A 24,850-nucleotide genomic window follows, 5' to 3' on the forward strand; every position below is an offset into this window, starting at 1 on the left:
TCTTGCGAAATCTTATTGCCCAATATTACGCTGCGTATGATTCAAACACTGTTTGGCAGCATGAAATTCAAAGTCTTATTTATCTTACTACGGAGTGGGACCGAGCACATTGTCCGCGCTCGGTCTATAGCTCGCGGCCCCTCCCTCAGAAACGTCACCGATGGTGGGTATAAAGTATGAGTGAGCGTGGAAAGCGTCTTTAGTGTGTTTGAGGTTGGACTGCAAGAAGACAACAAAGACGCACTGACTCCTTATACATATTTGCACAAGTGGATGGAAAGACCAAATGCAATGGAGCAACTAAACGGCGGTGCAGAGATCGGGCCCCTGTAAACTACAAAGAAAAAGAGAGGGGGAGAGATGCCTGAATGAGACAAGAGGGAATGAAGAGTGTAATTAAGAGTTTTGTTGAAGAGTCGAGACCTTTTTGCACAATTGCGCGGATTCGCTCCCATGCAAATACGCATTTGGCAAAGATGACATAGCACTCGAGAAAATGGGATTCCTCCAGGAACAGTACTCACTCGCGACCTGAATGAAAAGATAAAAAGGGATATTTTTTTTCTTCTCCTTCTTCTAATATTACTTGACAAGGCTTCGGCTGTGAGCGAACGCAGATTGAAATATGAATCTGGGCAAAGCACTTCTGTTTTTCCTCCTCTCAAACTGTGTGACAGTGACTTTCTTGCTATCCACTTGCACCACAGTGGACATCAAACACATAAAGAAAAAGAGAGTGGAGGCCGTCCGGGGACAGATTCTCAGTAAACTCCGACTGACCAGTCCGCCTCAAACAACAGGTCCAAGTCAAGTACCGTTTCAGGTTCTGGCACTTTATAACAGCACCAAGGAGCTCATTGAGGAGCTGGGGAAAGACCGGCAGCAGAGTTGCGGACAGGATAACACGGAGACAGAGTACTACGCCAAAGAGATTTACAAGTTCAACATGATCAATGGGCCACAAGAAAACAGTGAGTGTACTGTTTTTGGGTTATGAATGTTCCCATTTTTCTTTTATAAGCCAATAAAGTAGAAACTCTTCCTGTTCTAGGTGCAGGTGAGTAATTGTGGTTTATTTTGAACTTTAAAGAAGAGTTGATGACCACACTCAATCCCAAACGCAAACGCTTTTTATCTTTGCCACGATGTCAAACCTAATCATTACGCGAGGTTACAAGGGGGGGAAAAGTGAAAGACAAATATTTTTTTCCGGTTGGTGTGAAAGTCCATTCTTCTCTGTGCGGCTTTTTACGCGCAGACGCTCCGTGGCGTCGCGCAGAGGAAAGGGCAAAGTAAACAGTCTAATTGGAATGAGCACAATTCCTCATGCATACCTCACACCAAATCCATGGGAACCCCAGCCTTAGTCTGACACATTCCTAAGCGAGGAAAATTCTCAGGCTGTTAAATCTGCTATTTATTGCCAACTCCAATACCTCATTTCCATTTTTCTGGCCGTGAGATCCCCAATATTTTTTCTTCCACTGTCACTCACTTCTATCCCCCCCCCCCCGCTCCCCGCTATTTCCTTCAAGTAGCTCCGCGTTATGATCTAATTCCCTCGTTCATCCATATTGGTATTTCCTGTATAAACTATGGCCCATTGATTGTTCCAGAAATCAGAAGCAGAAGCCCGCTGAGCTGCAGATTCTCCAGAGAAAGCCTAAGTGGAGCAGTTGGATTGGTGCCCACTCACGGTCAGAGGCCGGTTAGCGCACGGTGTAGTGATTCTGAAATCAACAGGTGTTTGTGCAATGCTGTGACGCTGAGCAGAACCTCTGCTGGTTCCAGCATAAGCCCTGAATCAAATCCATTTCACAGGTCCCACAAAGTGCTTCTGACATTCAAAATACACAGCTCGGGGTTTATCCACTGGTCAGAGGTAGTCAGAGCTCCCAAAACAAACAGAGGTCTAAGGAGTGGGATCAGTGATGGCCAGGTGCCCAGGACACATCACTGGTCTCACGCCGTGGGCCATAATGTAGGTGATAATACGAGACATGAACACACTGGCAGCACTTTCTTCCCAAACAGCTTACTTACTCACAGATTGTTTAAATTAACAGAAGGTGCCACATGCATTAATTAGCAGTCTTCTCTTCCTTTCCATTATGTAATTTTAAGGAGAGCTGGGCATGTTGCAGTACGCAGAAACATAATGTCTGTCACCTTGGTATTTCTGCTGTGTAGTTCATTTTCATTCCTGCTGAATCTAATGAGTTTTGCATTCGCCGCTTTTTGGAAGGTGGGAGTGTTTGGGGAAAAAAGTCAAGTTTGGCTTTTTTCCGTGCTTAGTTAGGAAGTTAAACAGAAACCTCTCACACACTCTTTAATGCGACGCATGCACCCAGACTGCTTTGCTAGACACTACTGCGAATGCAATGCGATGCAATTCAAAGCTTTGACCCATTTATGAGCAGATGAAACAAAACTGAGTGAGAACAGGAATTTGGAGCTTCCTTTCCTTTTCTTTTTCCTGGTGCATCACAAGGCCAGTGTGAATAGTGCCGCTGAGGAAATTAGATAAAGACATATTTGAACTGAGGGGCGACCTGTAACACAATAACAGTTTAAGAGTCTACTGACTGGCCTTGACTAGCTCATTGGAGCGTGCAGCCTCAGTGAAATTTCAAGCCAATCATTGACTCAGTGTTAGGTCAGTAGAAAAAAAATGAGGACCAGCTCTGAGGACAGCAGTGTCTGATATATGGGATAGTAGAAAGATGATGTCATCTGTACAAACAGAGACAGAGGTCTTTGGTCTGCTTCCAAAGAAACAGCATCGCTCCATCGAACTCCCACGCCTTTACCATTTTTGCTTCCTCATCTTCAATCCAGTAGGAGGAGAGTGGGGGGGAAGGGGAGGGGGTGTCGTCATTCATTGCATTGTTTCCTCCACACTGCCATAGCTGATATCTGCAGTCCGATGTAGATATGGACTTGTTTCTGATGAAAAGCAACGTTTGAATTTGGTACACTAAACCCTCAGCTAACTGGGGAGGGGAAATCAAACTTTTCCATTAGAGCATGATGCAAATTCACATCCCAGATGCGGCAATTTCAGGAAAATAATAAGAGAACTCCAGCTAATGCAATTTCTGTTCTGCTTTATGAGATTTAGACACCGCAGCAGCTGGCTAGCACCTGCTGACTTGTGCTTTCTGTTTCCTTTGTTTACGTCCACAAAGCTGTGGAGAGACTGACATCACAAGTATCCTCTGGGCAAAAGAGCAAAGAGAGGTGATTCCTTAGAGCTTCATTCCGGGAGCTTCCGTGTCATGGAGAGGATTCCAGACACCGGAGGCTGAACGCGTGTCAGGAGCTGAGGTGTGGTCGATAGCGTCTGGGCGAGGCAGCAGCAACTATTCAAATGTCTGTCTTCGGGCATTTTGGACAACTTTAATCCCTAATCCCTCCTTTGAAACCCATATGTTCAAATTAATTGGGTGATAATGCGAGAATGGAGTCAGGCGGGCATCATTTTGTTATCCAGGTTTTTTTTAAGTGTGACTATAAATACACTTTTGCAGACGTGTTAATGACAGCCTCTCCCAATAAAACTCAAAATAAGCATGCTCTGACCTTAGAGCAGTGTGCTATTTTACAAAATCTTTAGAAATAACATCAGAAGTCGTTTTAATTACTTATACAGTGTTTAAAATATAGAGTATTGCTTTGTTTGGCATGGAAAACTATACACCTTGATTTTTTTACTAGTAGAAATTAAACTCTGGAGAAGCTTATTGACATAACCTGTGCCGTGTCAAACAGTTAATACATTAAGCTTGTGTCAGCATCCTGATACTCAGTCTTAAACCCTATCATCTAAAAATGGACGGGGGAGTCGAGAGTGGTGGTCAAATCAATTTGTGACTGTATCTCATTTTAATTATACAAGCAATCCCCTTCCACTCACCAACATGGAACAAATTACCTTTCAGACCCTTGGCAAAAATAAGCCATAATGTGAAATCCACCTAAAACCATTGCAATGGGAAAAATGAGGTCATCCAAAAGGAAACCAAAGACTTGATTAGAATTTCAAATCTCCCCTCGAAGTGGGGCTTTCCACCTTCTGTGGGGGAGACGGAGCAGTGAGTGAGTGAGGGGAGGAAAAGGGCTACTGAGGTTTCCTCCTTATAGATTGTGTGGAAACGCTGGACAGATATCTGGCTGGGGACAAATGCTGAAAGGTCAAACTATAAATAGGGAAAGCTGAAATAAAATCAAAAAGAAAAAAAAAACTTTGTGGAAATATCAGATAAAATTACCTTTCAGACCCTTGGCAAAAATAAGCCATAATGTGAAATCCACTAAAACATTGCATGGGAAAAATGAGTCATCCAAAAGGAAACCAAAGACTTGATTAGAATTTCAATCTCCCCGAAGTGGGGCTTTCCACCTTCTGTGGGAGACGGAGCAGTGAGTGAGTGAGGGAGGAAAGGACTGAGGTTAATGACAGATATCTGGGGACAACTGAAATAACATAAAAAGCTGAATAAATCAAAGAAAAAAAACTTTGTGGAAATATCAGATAATGACTGGGAGGACACTGAAATAGGATTATGGGTCAAATGAAGTACAGATACTCGGAGATGTGCAAGTTCCTTTTGCATGACACAGAAAACGGCCTCACTTCTGAGTTTCCATTTGTCCCAAATCTGCTCGAGGTGCAAATCAGCTAAAGGTGCAGTGCCCCTTTCAGCCATCAGCAAATCCGAGGCTTTGGTAATAAAGCTTAAGCTTGAAGTAATAAATTAGCCATGGCTTGGCTGTAAGTGACTGTTTCCACTTGGCTCATAAAAAGTTTGCTATGCGCTTGTTTTGCTCAACACTGCATGTGCTGGGCCTGTTAGAATAATAAACTGCTCTATGGTATTATGGTATAAAAAGGAGAAAGTCTTCAATGCAGCAGGAAGCTTTTTCAGATGGGATCGCGGTGTGGCCATTCATTGGGCCGATTGTGCTAAAGGTCAGCGTTCAGTCGCAAACACACACATGCACCATGTTACGGTGTGCAGTGAGTTATTGCTTCTCCCTGGTGTGGTGGAGTCTCTCTCTCCTCGGTGGCTGCTCAGGTGCTGTTCTCCTCCAGCACGTGAGCCTGCATGTTCCCAGCTAAACCTCTGAGTTCCAGGGAATACTTGGCTTCTGGCTGAGCCCTCGGAGCACCTGTTGGGCTCAAGTGCTGGTGGGAGGAGGAGCACGCTGCTGTCCCACTGTAGCCTGCTCCACTAACACATGGGACATTTGGTTTTCATTTCATGACTTCAACTTGTTGCTAACTCGGACCGCACAAAGCATAAGCAGATGGTTTGCGGTAATGGCTCCCTTGATAGACTAGAAATTGTTTTTTTTTTCTTTTAAAAAAATAGAACTTTTGTTTTTATCTTTAAACTATTCAAATTTGTAGAAAGGGAATCCTCGGCAAAAGGTTTATCAATTATCGGCTCAATAAACATGTCCACCCCTGTGAGGATGTCAGTGTGAAAATATGCTTTTCACAGTGAAGTAGGAGCTTAAGGGAATACAGGAAAAAAAACAAATCAGATCTTTTATGTCATTCTTTCCATTTTACCTGCAGATGACCTCCCCAACTGCCCCAGGGGCATCACCCCCAAGATATTCCGCTTCAATGTGTCGATCATGGAGAAGAACGCCACCAACTTATTCCGGGCTGAGTTTCGAGCCCTGCGGATCCCCAACCCCAGCGCCAGGAGAAACGAGCAGAGGATTGAGCTCTACCAGGTGTGTGAACTGGCCGTTCATTTCCACTATTAGCAGAGCCCAGGGGTGGGGTGGGGTGAAGAGGGGGAGAGCTGAATTTCTCTCAGAAGGCCTGTGTGGGTCAGTGAGAAAGATGAAAACATTTATATTAGGGTGTCCGGCTCCCTCAACCTCTCTTTTCAAGTGCTGATCATTATTCCGTGTGGTTAAAATCAAATGGATTCTACATCAGGACAAATTTAAGAGCTTGTGCAGCCGTCTTTAAGAAACCCTAGATTACCATTCGACAGTTTCTTCTTTCACAGCTGTCAATCAAAGCAGCTGTCCATCCATGTAGGATTAAGCACGGTGTATATATATATATAAATCTCTGTGATTTTAAGCATTTTAGAAGCGTGTTAATGCATACATCTGGTATAGGCCCGTGTGGGGTGGCAGGAATAGATTTTTTTTTCTTTTTCTGTTTCCTCATTAATCTCCCATGAGAGACTAGGAGTAATGATCAGGTTCCAACATTTCCTGCCAGGGAGACAAGCGTCTCCGGACTGCATACCGCCTCTGAGGCAAGGCTCTGGCCAGTGCTGAATACAGACTGTCAGGGCTTCAGATTGTTTCCAGGAGCCTAGGAGGAGATAGAGGCAGGGTCGCCCACTGAGGGGAGTAAATGGAGCTGCTCACTCGCCCCCACATTTTTTAGACTGGAACTGACTGGCAGAGGGCTGACGCTGGCAGCCCTGCCGCCCCTCGTTCCCACAGGAAGACAGATTAGATGCTGACATTGTTCAGAAACCTGGTTATCCATAGCACCGCTGTGGGGCTAAGTGCTCATACCCACCACCCAAACACATTTCTCCCTACAGATAAACACCTTTGTTCAGATACATGCTGGTGCAGATACAAGCTGTATTTTCCTCTGTCAGTCTTTGCCCAGTGGAAGCCTCTGCATTCTAACAGAGCGGCAGCTTTAAATGCCCTCAGAGATACTTTCTGACACTGTGTGTGAAGGATAAGTCAAAGTTTAAACGGCTGACGCGAAGGACGGCCAGGTTCCCACTGGCAAGAGGGTAAGACACAGGCATTAACTTGCAAAATGGGGATATCAACACAGGGAGTCACTTTTTCCATGAAGAGTAGACATTTGGCCCAAAGGCATCCTGGAGAGTCTGGCTCAGACAGACAGTCTCGATTCTGTGCGCGCATGTGTGTGTAAAAATAAAAAGAGTTTATGCAGCTGGGTCACATTTTCATCTTTCCTCGCAGATCCTCCAGAAAGATGACCCCAAAGCCAAACAGCGCTACATTGGGGGCAAGAACGTCCTGACCAAAGGAACGCCTGAGTGGGTCTCCTTTGATGTTACGGAGACGGTGAGAGAGTGGCTGATGAATCGACGTGAGTGGGACACCACATTTTCCTCGCATCACACCTTATTACATGTCCTGCCAAATAATAACCGGCTCGTGTGAAACCAAAGAGAACAGCCTCAGGGTTGAAAATGTCTGCTCCTTACTTCTCTCTGCTCTTGTTTCTCTCCCCCCACCTCAGGGACCAATCTCGGCCTGGAGATCAGTGTGCATTGCCCCTGCCACACCTTCAGGCCTAATGGCGATATAATTGAGAATGCCAATGAGGTACTAGAGGTCAAGTTCAAAGGTGAGATTGCATTTGATACCTAACTTGTGATGGATTTCACAGAGTTATGAACTTTGTGCTTTTAACAAGGCTTTAAACTGTGATCAGGTAGACAAATCAAGAAGAGTGTTTTCAGGTAAAATTAGGAAAACAAGTGAAGAACTAAATGAGGAGAATGAGGCTTCTCTCTTCTCTCCACAATGAATATGAAGCGGTGTAACTTAACGTGGCAAGGACTACGACTGGAAGCAAGAAAAATACACAATCATTCTCCTCGGCTGTCTAACTGAAAATCTTCCACTGCAACACTTTCACTGTTGTTGCTTTCATTCACTGTGAAATCAGAAATCTAACAAATAGCTCCAGGAATTCAGTCTCAGACTCGGCCTCTTTCTATAGGTTTCCAAGACTCGTGTGTTGTCCCAACTCCCTGGCCCAGACTGTGGTCTCTGAGTCTGTGTTTGGTCAGGATTTTTCTCTGCTTTTGATCTTTCAGTCTCTTGAGATGTTGTATTAACGATTACGAGCCAGATAGCGGTTCAGTTTGTTTGGCTTTTGTTTGATTTGTCGAGCGTTGAAGATAGGCATCTATTTTTCTGTTGAAAAATTCCGTTTATTCTCATTAGCGCTGCAGAGGCACAGGTGGTTTTTCGGATGATTTGCATTAGTGGGTCTCAGGACTAGCTGATCCAGTGGTGGAGCTTTTTTATTACTTTTTGCTCATTAGTTATCAGCGGATCTTGACACACGCTTGTCTCTATTAATGTTGAATAACAGCTATAAATCTTTTGCTCTGTTTGCTGATGCTGTGTCGAGTTGGCAGAGAGAAACTTGCACAAATGGAGGTAGACTGGAAATTTCTGGATTTTTGGCCTATATTTCAAAAACAAATTGTCTTAGTGCATTTACTGCCTCGATTAAAGTTGCCTGAAGCACTGATGAGGAGTCCTCGTGTGCTCTACAATAATGTTTCTCGTGGTGAATTAGGATGCATTTGTCATAAAATATCACTCACAATACTTTTATTATTATGCAACCGGTCTATAAAAGTCCTTTTCAGTCCAGTCATCAACATGTTCCTCTAGCAGCAAAACTCACTGAGGTCCTTTTGTTAAGATAATGGGTTTCCTTTCTAAGAGGAAGAGAGAGAGGCACAGAGCATGGGAATACAATCGATCTGGTATCTCACTTAGCGCTGGGGCCCCCAGGCCCTCGGTCCTGGGAACGCTCTTGACTGGCTTGGCCACAAGGAATGTGCTGCCACGGCGCTCAGACGTTTGGCCCCAAATTAAAGAGGGCCGTACATATCCACCAGCAGCATCTCTCCTGAGATATCCACTGCTTTAGCTATCAGGGATAGAGTGGATGAGCAGACACTGGCCCAGGGGGAGAATGGAGGGGAAGAAAGGAAGTTAGAGGGACCAGTGTGAAATCCAGGAAGGGAAGAAAAGTGAGACAGAAGTGAATGAAGTTGGGCCTGGAGAGTATCCATATGTAAGAGTTACAACTGATTATGCTGATTAAAACTAAAGCGTACTTTCACTAACGTCAGCTGTTGCAGAGTCTTTAAAAAAAAAAAAGGTCAACATCTTTGTGTAGTTTTTTCCCCCTTGATATCTATGAAAAAAACCCTCCTCTTGCAGGCATGGAAGCAGAGTATGACGAGCAGAGCCGTGTGAAAAGCCAAAAGGAGCAGCTGTACCCCCACCTCATCCTCATGATGCTTCCTCCCCACAGGCTGGATGCCCAGTCTTCCTCCCGAAGGCGCAAGCGGGCACTTGACACCAATTACTGCTTCAAGTAAGCCTCATTCGCTCCCCCTGGAAAATGTAATGCACTACTTAGACTATTGCTCATCATCTTAAAATAAATTCTCCCAAAACCGTTTCTCTCTGGCTGCACCTGCGCTGACAATTTAAGACATTTGCCTACTGGGCTAATATTCCAGGGACACTTGAATACAGCACCAGCATCCAATTAAAATATCAGCTGTCACGTTTCAAAAAACATGACAGGGAAGACGTGTAAATGAGCGCAGAACACACAAAGAATACACGCAATAAACTTGTTAATCACCCAGATGAGCATGGCGGAGGTACTAGATTATACAAGTCGGGATCTGTCCCGGTACTAGCAAACACTACCGCCTCTTACACACTGTCTCCTCAGCTCTGGATTTCCTATGACAGGCAGTACCAAAGACACCTGGGCTGACTCCAAGAGGGAAAAAAAAGGGCACACCTAATACTGGAATTTATGAACTTGAGTCTCATCTCTGACTGAGGCCACGGGGCGGAAAATGTATACTTAAAATTGCGTGTTATCTTCCAAATCAAGAGTGTAATCATTGTCTCCCCTTTTCATTTCTGCAGCAATTACGAGGAGAACTGCTGTGTGCGACAACTATATATTAATTTCCGGGAGGATCTGGGCTGGAGGTGGATTCACCAGCCCGAAGGGTACTATGCCAACTTCTGCTCTGGTCCCTGTCCTTACCTACGCAGTGCAGACACCACCCACAGCTCGGTGAGAACAAGTGTCACTTCTCGAATCCGTTTTGGTGTTTGGAAATGTGCTTGGCAACCCATCTCTTTTGTCATCTTCCTTTTACAGCTGCTGAGCCTGTACAACACCTTGAACCCCGAAGCGTCCGCCTCTCCCTGCTGTGTTCCTCAGGACTTGGAGCCCCTAACCATCCTCTACTACGTGGGTCGCTCCCCGAAAGTCGAGCAGCTTTCAAACATGGTCGTCAAGTCCTGCAAGTGCAGCTAAACTTCAAGGTCTTCGAGGGAGGGAAGGGGGTGGGGGGTGGGGGTGCCCTGTGAGAAGCAAGGCATGGGATTTGATCACTCCCAGCACTGCTCCGAAGCGGGTATGAGGAATTAAAGCGGGCAATGTACAGTTTGGCCTCCATGAGTACCTCTTTCCCATGCTTCAGCCTTGCCCAAGCTCGTAAAAAACAAACAAAAAAAGAAATGGAGTCCACTACAGCTATAGACTTAGAAGACCTGTCATACACCACTTCACCAACAACGCTCTCAAACCCATCAGACCTCTTGTTGACCTTCAGTAATTACTTTCTGACATCAGTGTTTCTCATATTTTTTCCAGCATTTTGTACCTCATGTCCACGACTATTGATATTCAAAGGCCATTTTCAGTGAAAGAGGAACAGAACAATGAATGACCAATCCATTCTCAAGGATGCATTAAAAAGAGAGAGAGAGAGGGAGAGAGACAGAAGGACTCAGAATGCAGACTAAACTCAGCATACGCCAAAAGAGAGCAAACGCATCACACGGGACACATTCAAAAAGTCCGAGCTGGAAACTGACGCTGTGCGCGCCGCGGCTCCCTACACTGTTTGTTTAGGATTAAATGCTGTCGATTAAAAATGATCGTAGGAAAAAGAAAAAAAAAAAAACGAAAAGACAACATGCTGGAAACCAATCGTTATTTCAAAGTAGTATTTCCATGGTATTGTTTACCTCTGTAATGCAACAGGACTGGTGATTCCAGGGATTGTTTTGTTTTTAAATGAAGCCTTTTCTGTTGTATGAGATGATGTAATGTCACTAAGTGAACTTTAATAGATCACAAACTGTAAATGTTTTTCTTATTACTCTTGGAAACACTTTTTTTTTAATTAAAAATGTTGGACAGTTCATTTTTTTTTCTCCTTTACGGTTGTGGTATTTATGTTTTAGTTTACACATGTTTTAGGGTGCTTTTTATTTCAAGAGGTCAGTGGGCTGAATTTCAAGTGTTCGAACAAAATGAACAAATGCAGTTAGAGTCACAGTCATCATATTTTTTAATGCTTCCCAAGTATTAATTTCAATTTTGTTTGCTACAAACAGCCTAACTGGTCCCAAAAATACTACATTTCCATGCATATTGTAAACAGTCAAAAGACATTATGACATGGTACAGCCCATATGGAAAATAAACAGAAAGAAAAACAACCTGTAGTAAATGTTTATGTTTTCTAAGCATGTCTCAAAAACTCACATCCCATACAGTGATTTACTCATCCTAGTGGCCTCTTTGTATTTTTCTTAATACGGGAATTAAATACAAAAGACATTAGCTATAAAGGGAAAATCCAAGAGGGGACACCTGTATGAGCAAATTACTGTTAACTGTATTAATAAAACATAAATATTTACTCTTAGAGGAAAGGAGTTGTTTTTCATCTCATTTTTCTTTTCTTTACGTTGTAAACCAAGCTGTGTCACCACGTTACATTACACACCGATTTGGATCTTGCTATTGGGAGTTCTGGCTTTAATAGTTAGGACTTCACAACATGACATTTAACGTCAAAGAGCACGTTTTACAAAAACATTCACCGTCAAGTTACATATTAAAACAGTTGACCTGTTGTACTGCATTGAAAACTACAATCTGTGCAGACTCACCCAGGTGATAGTCATCAGCTGATGTGAGAAAATCATGCACAAAATTCAAGTATTTCAGACAAAGTTATTATAAACACACGGTATTACTGCTGACCTTTACCTCACATGTTCTTCTCCTTCTTCTTCTTCTTCTTTTTTTTTAAATAAACACACCCCTGAGTGAACTCACTATATGGTCCCAAGCCACAGAATATCTGTGAGGATGCTGGCCTCCCGGTGCAGCATCGGCATTCATTATCAGTCTGTTCCTCTTTATGTTATGCTTTGATCTACAGAAATGGGCCAAAAAGGTTACATAAATACTGATATAATGACAAAAATTTATAAAAAAAAAATCCAAAATAATGAATTTGGTCCATCCAGAAAAACAATATCAACATCTCAACAGTTTACAGGAATAATCACAAGCCGACTGCATTCTTTACATAAAACCTGAACATCCCTGTTGTGTCATCTTTGTAGATACAAACAAGGCAACAACATTAATACAATCACGTTTTATTATCAAGCTCACAAGAAAAAGGGTGCTATGCTTAACATGTCCTCGGGTCGTAAAGGCAGAGGAGTCGGATTTGGCAACTGTTTGGCTTCCAGCAAGGAGTGGGAGTCAGGAGTGTCTAATGCTGGAAAAGCCACACATGAAAGAAACTTCTCTGCACACTTATCATTCATGACTGTAAAATGAGAAGTTGCTCATGCGGGCTCAACAATGCTTGTCAAAAACTTAAAAGAGGTCTCTCATTACCAAAACCCTCATATCACCTGTATTTTTAAAAAGAAAAAGAAAAAGAGAAAAGAAGAAAAATGTGCACGCATGGTTGTGGTGGACATGCTACTGCCTGAGTACAGAATAAAACAACGAATCCTGTAGTTAAAATACCAACAGGGCTTGAAGAACCATCTGCTGAAGGCTATCTGTCAGTGAAATCTTCCTGTGGCATCAATAGCATGGAGAGAATGAGGGCGGGCACTGTGGGATATGGACTGATTGTAGCCAAGGGCGATGAGGGGAGGGGGTGGAGCTGCGCAACAAAATCCCGACCTGCGTCAAAGCCGGGCATTTCTGGCCTGGCAGACTATCCTCTTGCATGTCTGTGGCTGTATCATTGAGAAATTAATAGGACCCTGTTCGATGTGTGGCATACTTTTATCTGTTGTCCCGTCCCAGAATAAACCTCTGTGAGATGCAGTTACATGCAGAGACACCTGTCAGGCCTGCAGAGTGGCAGGACGTGCCTCTGGTCGCCTTCTTGTCATCTGTGAGTGGGCTCCTGATCCTGGAACAGCTTGCGGTATGCAGAAAGACCTTTATTTATTTTTTAAAAAGAAAAAAAGAAGAAGAAGAAATAACAAGAGTGAGAAAGGCAGTCAAAGGTCTCCCCCTCATGTGTACAGAAACAGAAGCCAAAAGAGGTTTTCTTCAGAAGACTTTACTAAACCCTTGTGGAGTCCACCTCTTCAATTATTCATGGTCAAGGTGGATACCAGCTGATCTCATCAGTCAGCTCAGTTGTTCGTGTTCAACCCCTTCACCCCCTGATCCTATCGGCTGGCGTGCAGCCAGGTATCCGGTAGAAAAAGACATTCCAAGTACAGTTAGAGCTGCTGTGTTTGTGCTCCCAAACAGTATTCCCTTTCACTCCCTCTCTGCGCACTGTTTGTTTTGGTGCTTTTTTACACTGCGAGGACTGACTGACTGAGCTGGAAAACGAAAAACATCTCCCTCGCTTCCAACCTGATGACAGGGCTGCTGGAAGTGGCTTCCCCTAGCTCAGCAAAAGAAAGATATAGGGACAATATTCTCTGCTTTATAGCCCACTCCGAGTAAAACTGAAATGAGAAGGAGAAATCAAGGGATGTCGTCAAGCAAGCGAAACTTAAAAGGTTGAAACGGTAATTAACAGCAATTAATTACAACTTCAATCATATGCTGTATTTACAGTGGTGTAAAAAAGTGTTTTCGCCCTTCCTGATTTTCTTGTGTTTTGCATATTTGTCACACTTACATGTTTCAGATCATCAAACAAATTTTAATATTAGACAAAGATAACCCGAGTAACTAGAAAATGCAGTTTTTAAATGATGACTGATTATGATCATTGATTAAAGGAGAAAAGTTATCCAAACCTACTTTTTCACACAGGACCAGGTAATTGCCCCTCTTGTTAAATCATGAATTACCTGTGATTAATTACGTTTTTTGGACAGCTGTGTTCAGTTTCACTAAAAACAATCAGGCCTGATTACTGGAAGACCTGATGAATCAGAAATCACTAAAATAGAAGCTGTCTGACAAAGTGAAGCTGGCTAAAAGATCTCAAAAAGCAGCACATCATGCCACAATGTAAAGAAAGAAACAAAGTCACTGACATCTATCAGTCTGGAAAGGGTCTCAAAGAATGGCTTTGGTACCAGTGTTGGTCAAGTTACGTGAAACTAGTAATTAGTTACTAATTACTGATTACTTCTCCAAGAAGGCAATCCAGTTACTTTACTGATTACTTATTTTCAAAAGTAATTAGTTACTTTATTACGTTTTAAAAACATGATACACAATCTGAATATGTAATAAAGCAATAGACCTTTCAGACCAATTCTATTTTTTCTGCATATTTCATGATTTAAAATTGAATCAAATGAAAAAGTCTCATTTTAAAGCTTTTTCTTTTAACTTTATGCACATTGCATAAAGCAAAAATTTAATTATATGCAACTGTCTTTGACTTGAAGAAATTTGTTTAACATTTAAACCTATTTCCTGCATATTCCAGCATATAAAATAAAATAATTTTTGTGTTTACACTCACTCTTTCAAATAGATGTAAGCAAAACGCAGCAAAAAATAAATAAAATCAAAGATTCATCAGCGGGACTAAGTCCCGCGTTCTTAAATCTATTTTCGCCTGTTTAGCAGGAGTGGAGCGTGTGGGGCTATGCTCGGTGCCGCAGCACTCATGTCAGTGGGGGGATCCGGGGGTTTCTCTGTGAATTTCACATTCCCGTGGCAGCGTGCTCGGTGCTTGCTCAGATTTGAAGTTTAATTTTTCGCTGTAGAAAGAAGTTTTCTTCCCACGCAGAGTGTACTGTGGACGCTAATGTTTTTGTCACTTTTTATGGAATCAAACTCAAAGTAATGTCAGTACTTCCACGCTTTAAACGCTGAATGCTCGTACTCCCTCCCACACTCCATATTATCTACACATGTTCATCTACACATGTGTGTTGCTGCCACGGACGTCGCAAGCTTGTACAGCATTGTCATGAGACACACTCACAAACAAAATCACGGTTTAGTAACGCAGCAACGCTGTGTGCTTATGAGAAAGTAACAGTAATCTAATTACTTTTTTGCACTATTAATCCCTTACTTTACTTGTTACTTGAAAAAAGTAATCGGATTACAGTAATGTGTAAGGAGAAAACTTGGAACAACGGTGAAGCCAAAACTACTCTAAGAGCATTCCAACGACTCATCCAGGAGGTTACAGAAGAACCCAAAACAACATTAAAGAACCCCAGGCTTCATATGTCTCAGTTAAGGTCAGAGTTCATGATTCAGCAGTAAGAAAGAGACTGGGCAAAAATGACCTCCATGGGAGAGTCAAGGAGAAAACAACTGCTTAGCAAAAACAAAAGCTTGTCTCACATTTGCCAAAACATCCTGATGATCCCCAAGATTTGGGGAAAAATTTCTGTGGACTGATGAGACAAAAGTTGAACTTTTTTGAAGGTTTCAGTCAAGTTACATCTGGAATAAAACTAACAGAGGATTTCAGAAAAGGAACATCATACCAACAGTAAAATATGGCAGTGGTAGTGTGATAGACGGCGGCTGTTTTGCTGCCTCAGGACCTGGAAGATTTACTCTGCTACATGGAACTGTGAATTCTGCAATCTACAAAAACATCCTGAAGGAGAATATCCGGCCATCTGTTCATGACCTCAAGCTGAAGTGCACTTAAGTTTTGCAGCAGGACAAAGACCGAAAACACACCAGCAAGTCCACTTCTGAACGGCTTAAGAAAAACACAAAAAAAGACTTTGGAGTTGTCTAGTCAAAATCCTGACCTGAATCTGATTGAGATGCTGTGGCATGACCTTAAAAAGGTGGTTCAAGCTTGAAAACCCTCCAGTGTGGCTGAATTACAACAATTCTGCAATGATGAGTGGGCCAAATTCCTCCACAGCGATGTAAAAGACTCAATGGCACTTATCCCAAATGCTTGATTGCAGTTGTTGATGCAAACGGTGGCACAACCAGTTAGTAGGTTTAGGGGCCAATCACTTTTTCACGCAGGGCCATGCAGGTTTAGATTTTTTTCCCACTTAATAATAAACACCTTCATCAAAAAATTGCATTTTGTGTTTATTTGTGTTATCTTTGTCTAATATTTAAATTTATTTGACAATCTGAACCATTTAAGTGTGACAAACATAGGAAAAATGGGAAATCAGGGGGCAAACATTTTTTCACACTACTGTATTACATACCCTACACTAAATCTTAATCTACCAAGAAAATGCCTACTCACATACATAGTTCAGGAGAGTGAGTCAATTACAAATCCATCTGGTAAGTTAAATCCAGTAACTTACATAATACATCTGAAAACAGGGATGGCAGCCAAAAACTACCTTCCTATCCTAACAATACACCATACAGTCTTATTTTGATAGAGAGAGGCCTAAGCCATCTTTCCTGACATGATCAGACTTCCATTAAATTGACCCAAGTGCAGCATTCATTTCCTTCTCAAACTCAAGCAATAAATCTCCTCATAGTCACCGACTGTGGAGCCCTGAGAGCTTCAAGGAAACTTCAAGGGAAGCACTCTGAAACACATGTGGCCGATACAATCTCGTCTTGTTAGCTCCGGTAGGTCTTCATCAAAATCCCGCCCTCGTGTCATGTCAAAAATCAACACAGAAGAAGCGGGGGAAAGGGCGGGGCGGGGGTTAGTGAGCAGAAAAGGTTTGCAGAGGATAAAGGGAGGGTTGCATGAGCAAAGAGAGGAAGATATTATGAGAGAGCACAAGAGAGAGATAAAGGGAGAGTGTGATTAATGACGGCTGACAGCTGATCAGAGAGAATGCTCTCCATTTGGACTCGCTCTAACTGCCTGTCAGAGTCGATCAGGGGAGCTCAGTCATCTTGTAACAGAGGTACACCGGGCAGGCAGAAAGACCTGATGCACTCTGAAGCTCCACAAAGGCTGTGTTCCTTTCAATAACCCCCTCCCTCTTCCAAAACACCACACAGAGTCTCCGTTTTACCCTCAGCCTCATTTAAAAACGCATGGTTAAACCTGCGCCACTAAGTGGTTTAAAATCTATCTATCTATCTATCTATCTATCTATCTATCTATCTATCTATCTATCTATATATATATATATATGTATCTGTTCTTCATGAGTGAAGCACCCTGTGCACCCTGAACAGTGGAAAAATGCATTCATTAAATGCAGAAGTTGCTCCCAAAGGATCCAGTTACAGTAATTGATGAGTTTGTAAGATGTTTGTTAACCTTAGCCAGGTTTCATAGTTTGGGAATAGGAGGAAAATGGAGAACTAAAAAAATATTTTGTGTGTGTGTGTGTTTTAGTGTGGCTAGGAGTTGTAGGGATGACAGGTCGATGCACAGCTACTGCGTTTTTCCAACAAGCTGATCTCGCTTGACTGCGACACTGACATGATGTGAAGAATGGTGTGATTTTCTAATGCTAATGTATAGTAGTACTGTGGAAAAAGCCCGTGATCAGGCAAACAGATGTGTGCATAAGCGCAAACTGCTTAATATCACTGCAATAAGCTCAACACTTCTCTCAGAATGGAAAGAGCTGTGGAAATAAGGCAAGATGACAGAAGCACACACGTGAGTGCATGAACCCACAAAGTCTGAGTTGCATTTGTCATTCTCTTGAGAGGTGTTATTTATTCGGTATAGCATTTGGCAAAAAGACAGTAATTACAACTGCATGGCAATGGCCAACAGATGGAAATGCCCCAAATGTTCCCATCAGTTGATCTCAAAAAAAGATGTCTTCACTGCTGTGCCTTTTAATCCCAGAGTGGTGATCCTCTGGTTTTGAACACATGCAGAACACAGTACTGTGTAAAAGCTTTGAGCCACCCCTCATTTTCAGACATAAAATAGTATTTTTTTGCTATTAAACAAAACCTGGCATATGTGAGCGCTGCATGTATAGCATCTTTAAAGAAGTTGAGGAGCCTGGACAAGAGGAGGACAAAAGAAGAAGTGGCAGGCTTAAAAAACTATCCACAGCAGATGAACAGTTTCTGAAAGTCAAGAAAATAATCAGAGCAAAGACCTGACATGGGACCTGAGAGCTGCACCTGGCAACAAATCGGATGGAGGGATGAATCCAAATTTCAATTTCTTTTGGTATGTACAAAGGACAGTGGTACAACAGTGAGTATTCACGGCCATCTGTAAAACATGGCGGAGGCTCTGTCATGGTCATGGTGTCAGCACTAATACAAAAATGCAAACACGTGAAATTACCATGAGATTTTGATTCACTAGTAATACCACAGGGAAAAACATCTGATTGGCAACAGCTTCATTTTCCAGCATGGCAATGATCCTAAACACACTGCCAAAGCAGTAAAAGCACACCTGGATAGAAACACACATAATGAAACACTATCATGGATTGACCTCCCCAAAGTCTGGACCTCAACATTATAAAGCACTGTGGGATCATCTTAACAGAGAACAGAACCAGCCAACATACAAAGAGAGTATGTATGTTTGCACAGGTTTCAAAAAACTGCATTTTCCTGGCAAAATAGAAAGAAATGAAGGGTGATGCAAGACTTTTGCACAGGACTGTACAACTACAGAGGACCTTTTGTGCTTTACCTTATTTTCTGTTATATACTGTCACACAGAAAAAATTTAAAATAATGACATTATAGTATTTACTAAACACGTGAGAGAAAAGTATTCTGGTTATGTTTTATGTCTTGACTTCTTGAACATATTCTCATATTGCTTGTAACGTCTAAAGTGCTTTGGCCAAGTCCACTGTTTTTCTAAATGTGTCCTGTGAATAAATGTGATTTGATTTTGATTCAATTTAAAGGGACAGCAGCCTTTAAGGCAGAGGAGCTAAATCAGCTTGTTTCAGATGGAGCATGAACTCAGGGCCTGCACCAAGACCCAGTATATGATAAATAAGAACTATTTCGAACAGTTACTGGTGCAAAACTTCACTAGTAAAGCACAAGGAGCAAAAAACATGGAGCAGGCAAACGGCATACTAGGTCTTCTTCAAACAGAAGATGACTGCAATGGAAATTTTGCTTTTGCTCTTCCAGCTCTGGCTGCTTTTAACTCTTTTTGGCACAAACCCTTAATGGGGCACAAATCACTGCAAGACTCACTCCTCTAACAGGGTTGTAATTAATTAATCACTTAACAATGCCTTTATGTATGTATGTATCCATTATTTATTTTCTTACAGTGTGTCGAAAACATTTACGCATCCTGCACACGACTGAACGAGCAGGAGGTGGGTAAAAATATCATGTGGTGTTAGTCAGACCTCCATGGGGAATGTCCACTATGCCTAGCTGTAATCACTAATACTGGCATAGAGTGGGCATAACTTCACTCTTGCCTGAGGACTACAGCAGAGTACTAAGCATACTATGTGGAACTGCAACATTAAACCCACCTGTTTTACCGCAGATGGCCTCGTAGACCACCTGCTTGCTGCTGGCAACGCTTCCACTGGCTGAACTCTCTGAGGACATCTGCCTGTTAATCAGACACAGGACAAAAATCCGTGAAGACCAAAAATTATCATTCCCAGAGGAGTTATGCAAAGATGAACTGCACTGCAAAGGCCAAATTCATCTCTGTAGCGCTCATCCAAGCTGTGGTACACATCACATGTCCCATGCCAATGTTCTTCTTTTAGCAAAATATCAAACTAAATATATAAAGAAAACTGGTTTTGAGGGTGTGTGATTGTTTCCAGCTGCAATACTGTAGCACGTTTGGTTTTCATCCTGTGTGTGTCCTGGAGACACCCTCTGTATCTACGACTATTACAGAGGTGTTTATACATTTTGCCAATGCACAGACGTTTTCTTTTTTTCCTGAATGAAAGAGTGCTGGAAGCAGGAGCACCAAAGGATCGCTGACCAGTTCCTTCCCTAAAGCTAAAAGGCCTTTTCCCATCGTAGTTCATCTAGAGTTCATCCAAATCATTCTACTTCATGGATCACGCACAGCCCAATCTCATTAACATAGCAGCGCTATTTATTATTTAAACAATTTTTAAAGATCTAGAAATGCTCTTAATGTTGCATAGATTTTCACTGCTTTGCGGTAAACAGTGGATTTCATTGAAATTAAAGTCTTCCAGTGGGGCGAATGGGACCTTTTAATGGGCCGGTTATGGCCCACGGGCTGTATGTTTGCCACCACACATCAAGCTATAATGTGGACTGCAGTGCTATCGACAGGGACAAAATCTGTCCTCTGAAGGACACGTACATATACATGTACAAGTACTCCAAACAGCCTATGTGGTAGCTCACAGTGCATTACAAGTTTCAAATTGTGCCAAGAAGATAAATGCAAAAACTCAAATATTTCCGAGTAGAACCTGGTGGAGTGTGGTATTTTTCTGTAGTATTTTAATGACTAATACCGATATTTGGAGATTCGACATATGAGCTGATATTTTTTTTTTCTTTTAAACACATGAAACAAAAAGCAGATGCCCTTAAATGTTTTATGTGTAATTATTTGTGTACTCATTTATGATGTGCCAGGCTCGGCTCAGATCAGCTAGTTGTGTTTGTGGCATTCTAAGCAGAGCGTTTCCAATAGGGAAGCTGCAGATTGCAAGCTATACAATGCCAACATTCATAATATGGTTGAAGGATGTTTCTCCTGTCTCTTCTTTACTTTTTTAATCATCAGATACCAATACATTGCAAATCGTTAATATCACTTGATACTATACTATAAATGAAATAAAATGTCATAATAACTACAGTATCACTTGGGTAATTAGTACCTATTGGTCAGAGAGGCTACATGTTCTGACCCTCGCAGCTCATGTGATCCTTCTCCAAGACACTTTTCTGCTTTTTAAGACTCATTTGTGTGTAAAATGCCTGACAAGCCACCTTCTGTCATAAGAAAAGTGAAGTCAGCATCTAACAGTTGCTCTTTGTGTGCAGTCACTGGAGGTTGGTGAGGCTAAGTGTTTACTGAGTGCCTCACAGGAGCTATTGTGACACTAAGGGGAGAAATTCCTTCTCCTTGTCCTTGGTGATGTGATTGTCACACTGGCAAGAACACTGTAGTGATTAGGGACTATGTCGACTGTGAGCAAAGATTACAGAGAGAAAAGGAACACAGAGGCACAGCCCAGAATTTTTACAATGCGTCATACATACAGTCTGAAGACCATAAACAAGGAATTACACTGCCCTTTTCACATAATCCGACTGCAAACATAACATTTTCAAAGAGAAAATCATTATAAGAGCTACTGAAGCATAAAGCAGGAGCAGACGTGTCTGCAACCTTATACATTAAATCTGCTAAGCATTTTTTAGAGGGAACAATAAATAAAGCTTAGCTGGAATTAACCTCTCGCCCCAGGACAGCAGCTTGCCAAAAGAGCATTAATAAGGTAATGAGGGTACACACTGCCTCCTTGTAAGGGGCTGCACAGTTGTTCTTTCATACCATTACACAACCGCAAATAGAACTGGCCCACTTTAAGCAAGGCATAACTCGACAGGAAGAAACCCCTTTCATATTCAGGGGGCGAAAAAAAAAAAAAAAAAAAAACTTGACCTCTGGGTTCTTCACATCACTTTCTTTGTCAACAGTCTCACTCTGTCACTTCAAGAGTCAGACAGCAGCCAGAAACACTGCTGGTGAGAACCGACTCTGAACTTGCAGTCTGCGCACATGACACATGACCCAGTGTCGAAAATTTCGCGCTATTCGCACAGAGCTGAAGTTCTTATGTAAACACAGCAGATGTGCGGCTTTACTTTTCGGTGCGCTCAGGTAGTTAGCGTGACTTAATGTTACTCAAACTGACCAAAGGGGATAAAGTTTAACCATAAACACACGTTTGGCAGCTTCTGTGTGTATACAGTATCCCGTGAAAATAACTACTGTTGTGGCTGATTAATAGGGAGTGAAAGCAGCAGCTAGGCTGACATTAATGGTGCTGCTGTAATTGTCACCCTATTAGTAATGCCACACGACAGCCTGGGTTTCCGTAGTTACAGCTGCGACTAACCAAACCTTGCAAACAAAATACCAAACAGGCTCATTTATTTGTGTTACAAATTGCTCCTTTCAAAGCCTTCACTGAAGTCATACCACTTTGAGCTCTTGCAGCCCCTCGAGTTGGCAGCTGTGGTATGTTGATAGAGCAGACAGAGCCCTGCCCTGTTGAGTGTGATACCAACAAGCTGCACATTTGCTTCAAGTGTGTTAGCTGAGCTTAAAATCAAAGGCACTGTCATTCATGAGAGTGCGCCAGTCTCCGTTCAGCTTTACTTAAAAGTGACTTTACGCAGTCACGTTGCCCGCTCGGTGGATAACATTTCCAACTTTGGGACCAAAAAAACAACCCCAATAAACTTTTACTTGAAGGAAACTATTAGGTTGGATCAAATTGGATCACAAATTTTCAAAAATGCAAATCTCATTCTGATGAATAGATTTAACTAAAAGCTGTCGATGATCATCAGCGGTGGGGAAACCAGCCAAAGCCAGTGCTGGTGTATTTGTATCGAACAACAGTTTTACAGTTGGCTGGAGGAAGGTGTTTGAAGGGCTGGATAACCTTGAACTGTTTGAACACACCCAGCACAGTGATACTATTATAAGCTGGAGGGGCTTAAGCCTATACTGGGATGCGTTTCAGATGTGCCTCAATAACAGGGGTATTAAGTTGCCCCTAAAATGTGGGCTGGAAATAAAGGGAAGCAACTTATTATCCCACCGTTTTCTGCAAACAATCATCTCCGTTCTCCTGGACAGAGTTAACCTTTTTTTTTCTCTTCTGTCATTCTTTCTTTTCCCCTCTCTTTATTCTTTCTCTTCATTGTTTCCATCAGCGCATTTTTGGTCCTGAAGCTTCCGTTTTTCCCACACTCTCCACTGTCACACTAGTCGACCGCAAAAATGCAGGACAGAGGAGAGTGTGAGGGGGCTCAGGAATTCCACATGCAGAGGGTAAACACAACCACTGCCAGGAAGACACACATGCACACACACACACACACACGAGCAAACACGGCACCTACACGGCCTCCCTAACCTATTCTATACAACCCCTACACCACGGTCCTGCCCTCTTAACTATTTTCTTGCCAGGTACAGTTTGTCCAGTCGAGTCAGATGACTGGATGTAACACGTCAGCAGAGCCAGAGCCTCTGCTCGGTTGCGGCATCAGCAGGCCTGCAAACTTGCAATGAATGAATTAAGTCAAACAGAGAAATGCACTGTTGGGACTCTGGGGTAATTCACACACCGTAAGGGCTTAACTGGAATACTACAAAAACAGCCCGTGTTCCAGTCCAGCGGTATCCTTTCCTCTTAAACATTAAATAAGTGTGAAGAGCAGTTCACCACTGCAACAACCTACTTTAAACAAACAGTCAGCGCCGATCACAAAGGTTTGCTGTTGTTGGGTAATTTTGCCAGATGTTGCAGTAATAAAGTCATAAAATAAGTGAGGAAAATAGCTGGCAGTTCAGCCCGGCTTCACTGCTTTCCTTTTATTTTTCCTTATGCAGTCTTCAGCTTATCTCCAAACCAAACAGGATTTAAACGGCGCTCCGAGCCCAGGCCCTTTCACTGAACCACGTTTTGTTTACGGTTCAGGCAGAAATCAGGCCTGTGATGAGGTTGTTTACTGAACGGGTAGATACACCCTGCGGCCAAAAGACTGGGAGCACTCCACTACACGCATATTCGAACTCTCATTAGCATTAGCCATGTCCTGTTGAACTCACCAATCCCACGAACTCTGTCTCATTCCACAAGCGGGTGGGTGGTGGAGGGCCTGCCACCACACTGCACTATGTCTGCGATAAATTAAATGAGCAGTTTTCACATATGAACTATGGGAAGTGGAATAGGGCGAAGGAGGCTGGGATGCTGTCCGATCTTGCCCTTTCTCATGTGTAGCAAAAAAAATGGAGATAGTCCGCTTCACTCTTCTTCACTGCTGTTAAATACTGCATTTAGTTTATGTGAAGAAGCTTTCTGAGTAGAGTGGACAGTAGGCAGGACACCTGACACCCACTTGCTCGATCATTTAATAAACAGTCCAGCTGTGACGTACCTTCACATTCAGACATATACCTCTGTCGGGTAATGTCAGTAGAGGTTCAGATGACCTTGGGTTGATTTAACTTAACCATATGACAGTTATAGAGCATTGTTAATAAATGGAGTGATCCAGAGCCAACATTTGTCTTACTTGACGAGACGCTTTGCAGTCGTTTTCCTGACTTGTCCCTCTCGGGCACCGCTGGGTGGCTTTGGAGCAAGAGCTGGGCTAACACAGGTCTGGATATGGCTTAGGCCATGGCTTTGATTGGGCAGAGTGTGAAAGCTGGAAGGAGGGCAGCTGGATGATTTTGTGAGAGCTTGGCTATGTGGTGTCTGGTCTGGAAATTGAGCCTGTGAAACGAAAAAGAAAACAAAAGCCGGTTACTTTTGGGCAATATCAAACTTCTACAATAATCAAACTACTTTGAAACTTAACCAACAAAGCAAAGAGGCTTGAGACCTTTAATTTAAACGTTGGGCAGAGTACAGTACAATAAGAGCAACTACAAAGGATGACTCCTCACTGGTAAATCTAGTGATATTTATTTCGAATGTGATGCAGTGCTTATAGTTTTCTTTAAGGAATTCAAAGGATTTTCAATAACTAGCTGAAAGAGGTTAACATGGAACATACAGTTGTGGCTTCAATGGTTTAAAATGATACTGAACCAGTGATGGCGGTTGTGGAGTGATTACTAACCCTAAAACACAAGCCTGT

At 42.5% G+C, this 24,850-nt stretch overlaps 2 protein-coding genes across 8 annotated transcripts in view; one reads left to right on the forward strand and one right to left on the reverse strand.

Moving 5' to 3' along the window:
- The first annotated feature begins 201 nt into the window (after positions 1-201).
- On the forward strand, positions 202-10,781 carry tgfb3 (transforming growth factor, beta 3). Its single transcript, XM_003453069.5, has 7 exons — positions 202-971; positions 5,585-5,748; positions 6,988-7,117; positions 7,271-7,378; positions 9,001-9,157; positions 9,730-9,883; positions 9,971-10,781. The coding sequence occupies exons 1-7, from the start codon at positions 626-628 to the stop codon at positions 10,127-10,129; spliced, it is 1,218 nt and encodes a 405-aa protein (XP_003453117.1). The 5' UTR covers positions 202-625; the 3' UTR covers positions 10,130-10,781.
- A 372-nt stretch (positions 10,782-11,153) lies between these two features.
- ttll5 (tubulin tyrosine ligase-like family, member 5) overlaps positions 11,154-24,850 on the reverse strand; it is a 58,145-nt gene continuing 44,448 nt past the window's right edge. For 6 of the 7 annotated variants that reach the window (XM_025901033.1, XM_005476912.4, XM_019348607.2 and 3 more), the window contains 3 exons: positions 24,281-24,483; positions 19,480-19,562; positions 11,154-13,084 (listed from right to left, as the gene is read on the reverse strand). In XM_025901033.1, coding sequence (XP_025756818.1) covers positions 13,032-13,084; positions 19,480-19,562; positions 24,281-24,483 — 339 coding nt within the window. In that variant the 3' untranslated portion in view covers positions 11,154-13,031. The remainder of the gene's footprint in view (positions 13,085-19,479; positions 19,563-24,280; positions 24,484-24,850) is intronic. The other variant, XM_025901034.1, reaches the window with a different exon arrangement.

The sequence above is a fragment of the Oreochromis niloticus genome, linkage group LG19 (assembly GCF_001858045.2).
Source record: "Oreochromis niloticus isolate F11D_XX linkage group LG19, O_niloticus_UMD_NMBU, whole genome shotgun sequence".
Lineage (NCBI taxonomy): Eukaryota > Metazoa > Chordata > Actinopteri > Cichliformes > Cichlidae > Oreochromis > Oreochromis niloticus.

Coding starts and splice junctions, on each gene's coding strand:
- tgfb3 (XM_003453069.5), top strand. CDS start 626: ATGAATCTGGGCAAAGCACTTCTGTTTTTCCTCCTCTCAAACTGTGTG. Junction 7,118..7,270: donor AGAGTGGCTGATGAATCGAC/GTGAGTGGGACA, acceptor CCCCCACCTCAG/GGACCAATCTCGGCCTGGAG. Junction 7,379..9,000: donor ACTAGAGGTCAAGTTCAAAG/GTGAGATTGCAT, acceptor CTCCTCTTGCAG/GCATGGAAGCAGAGTATGAC.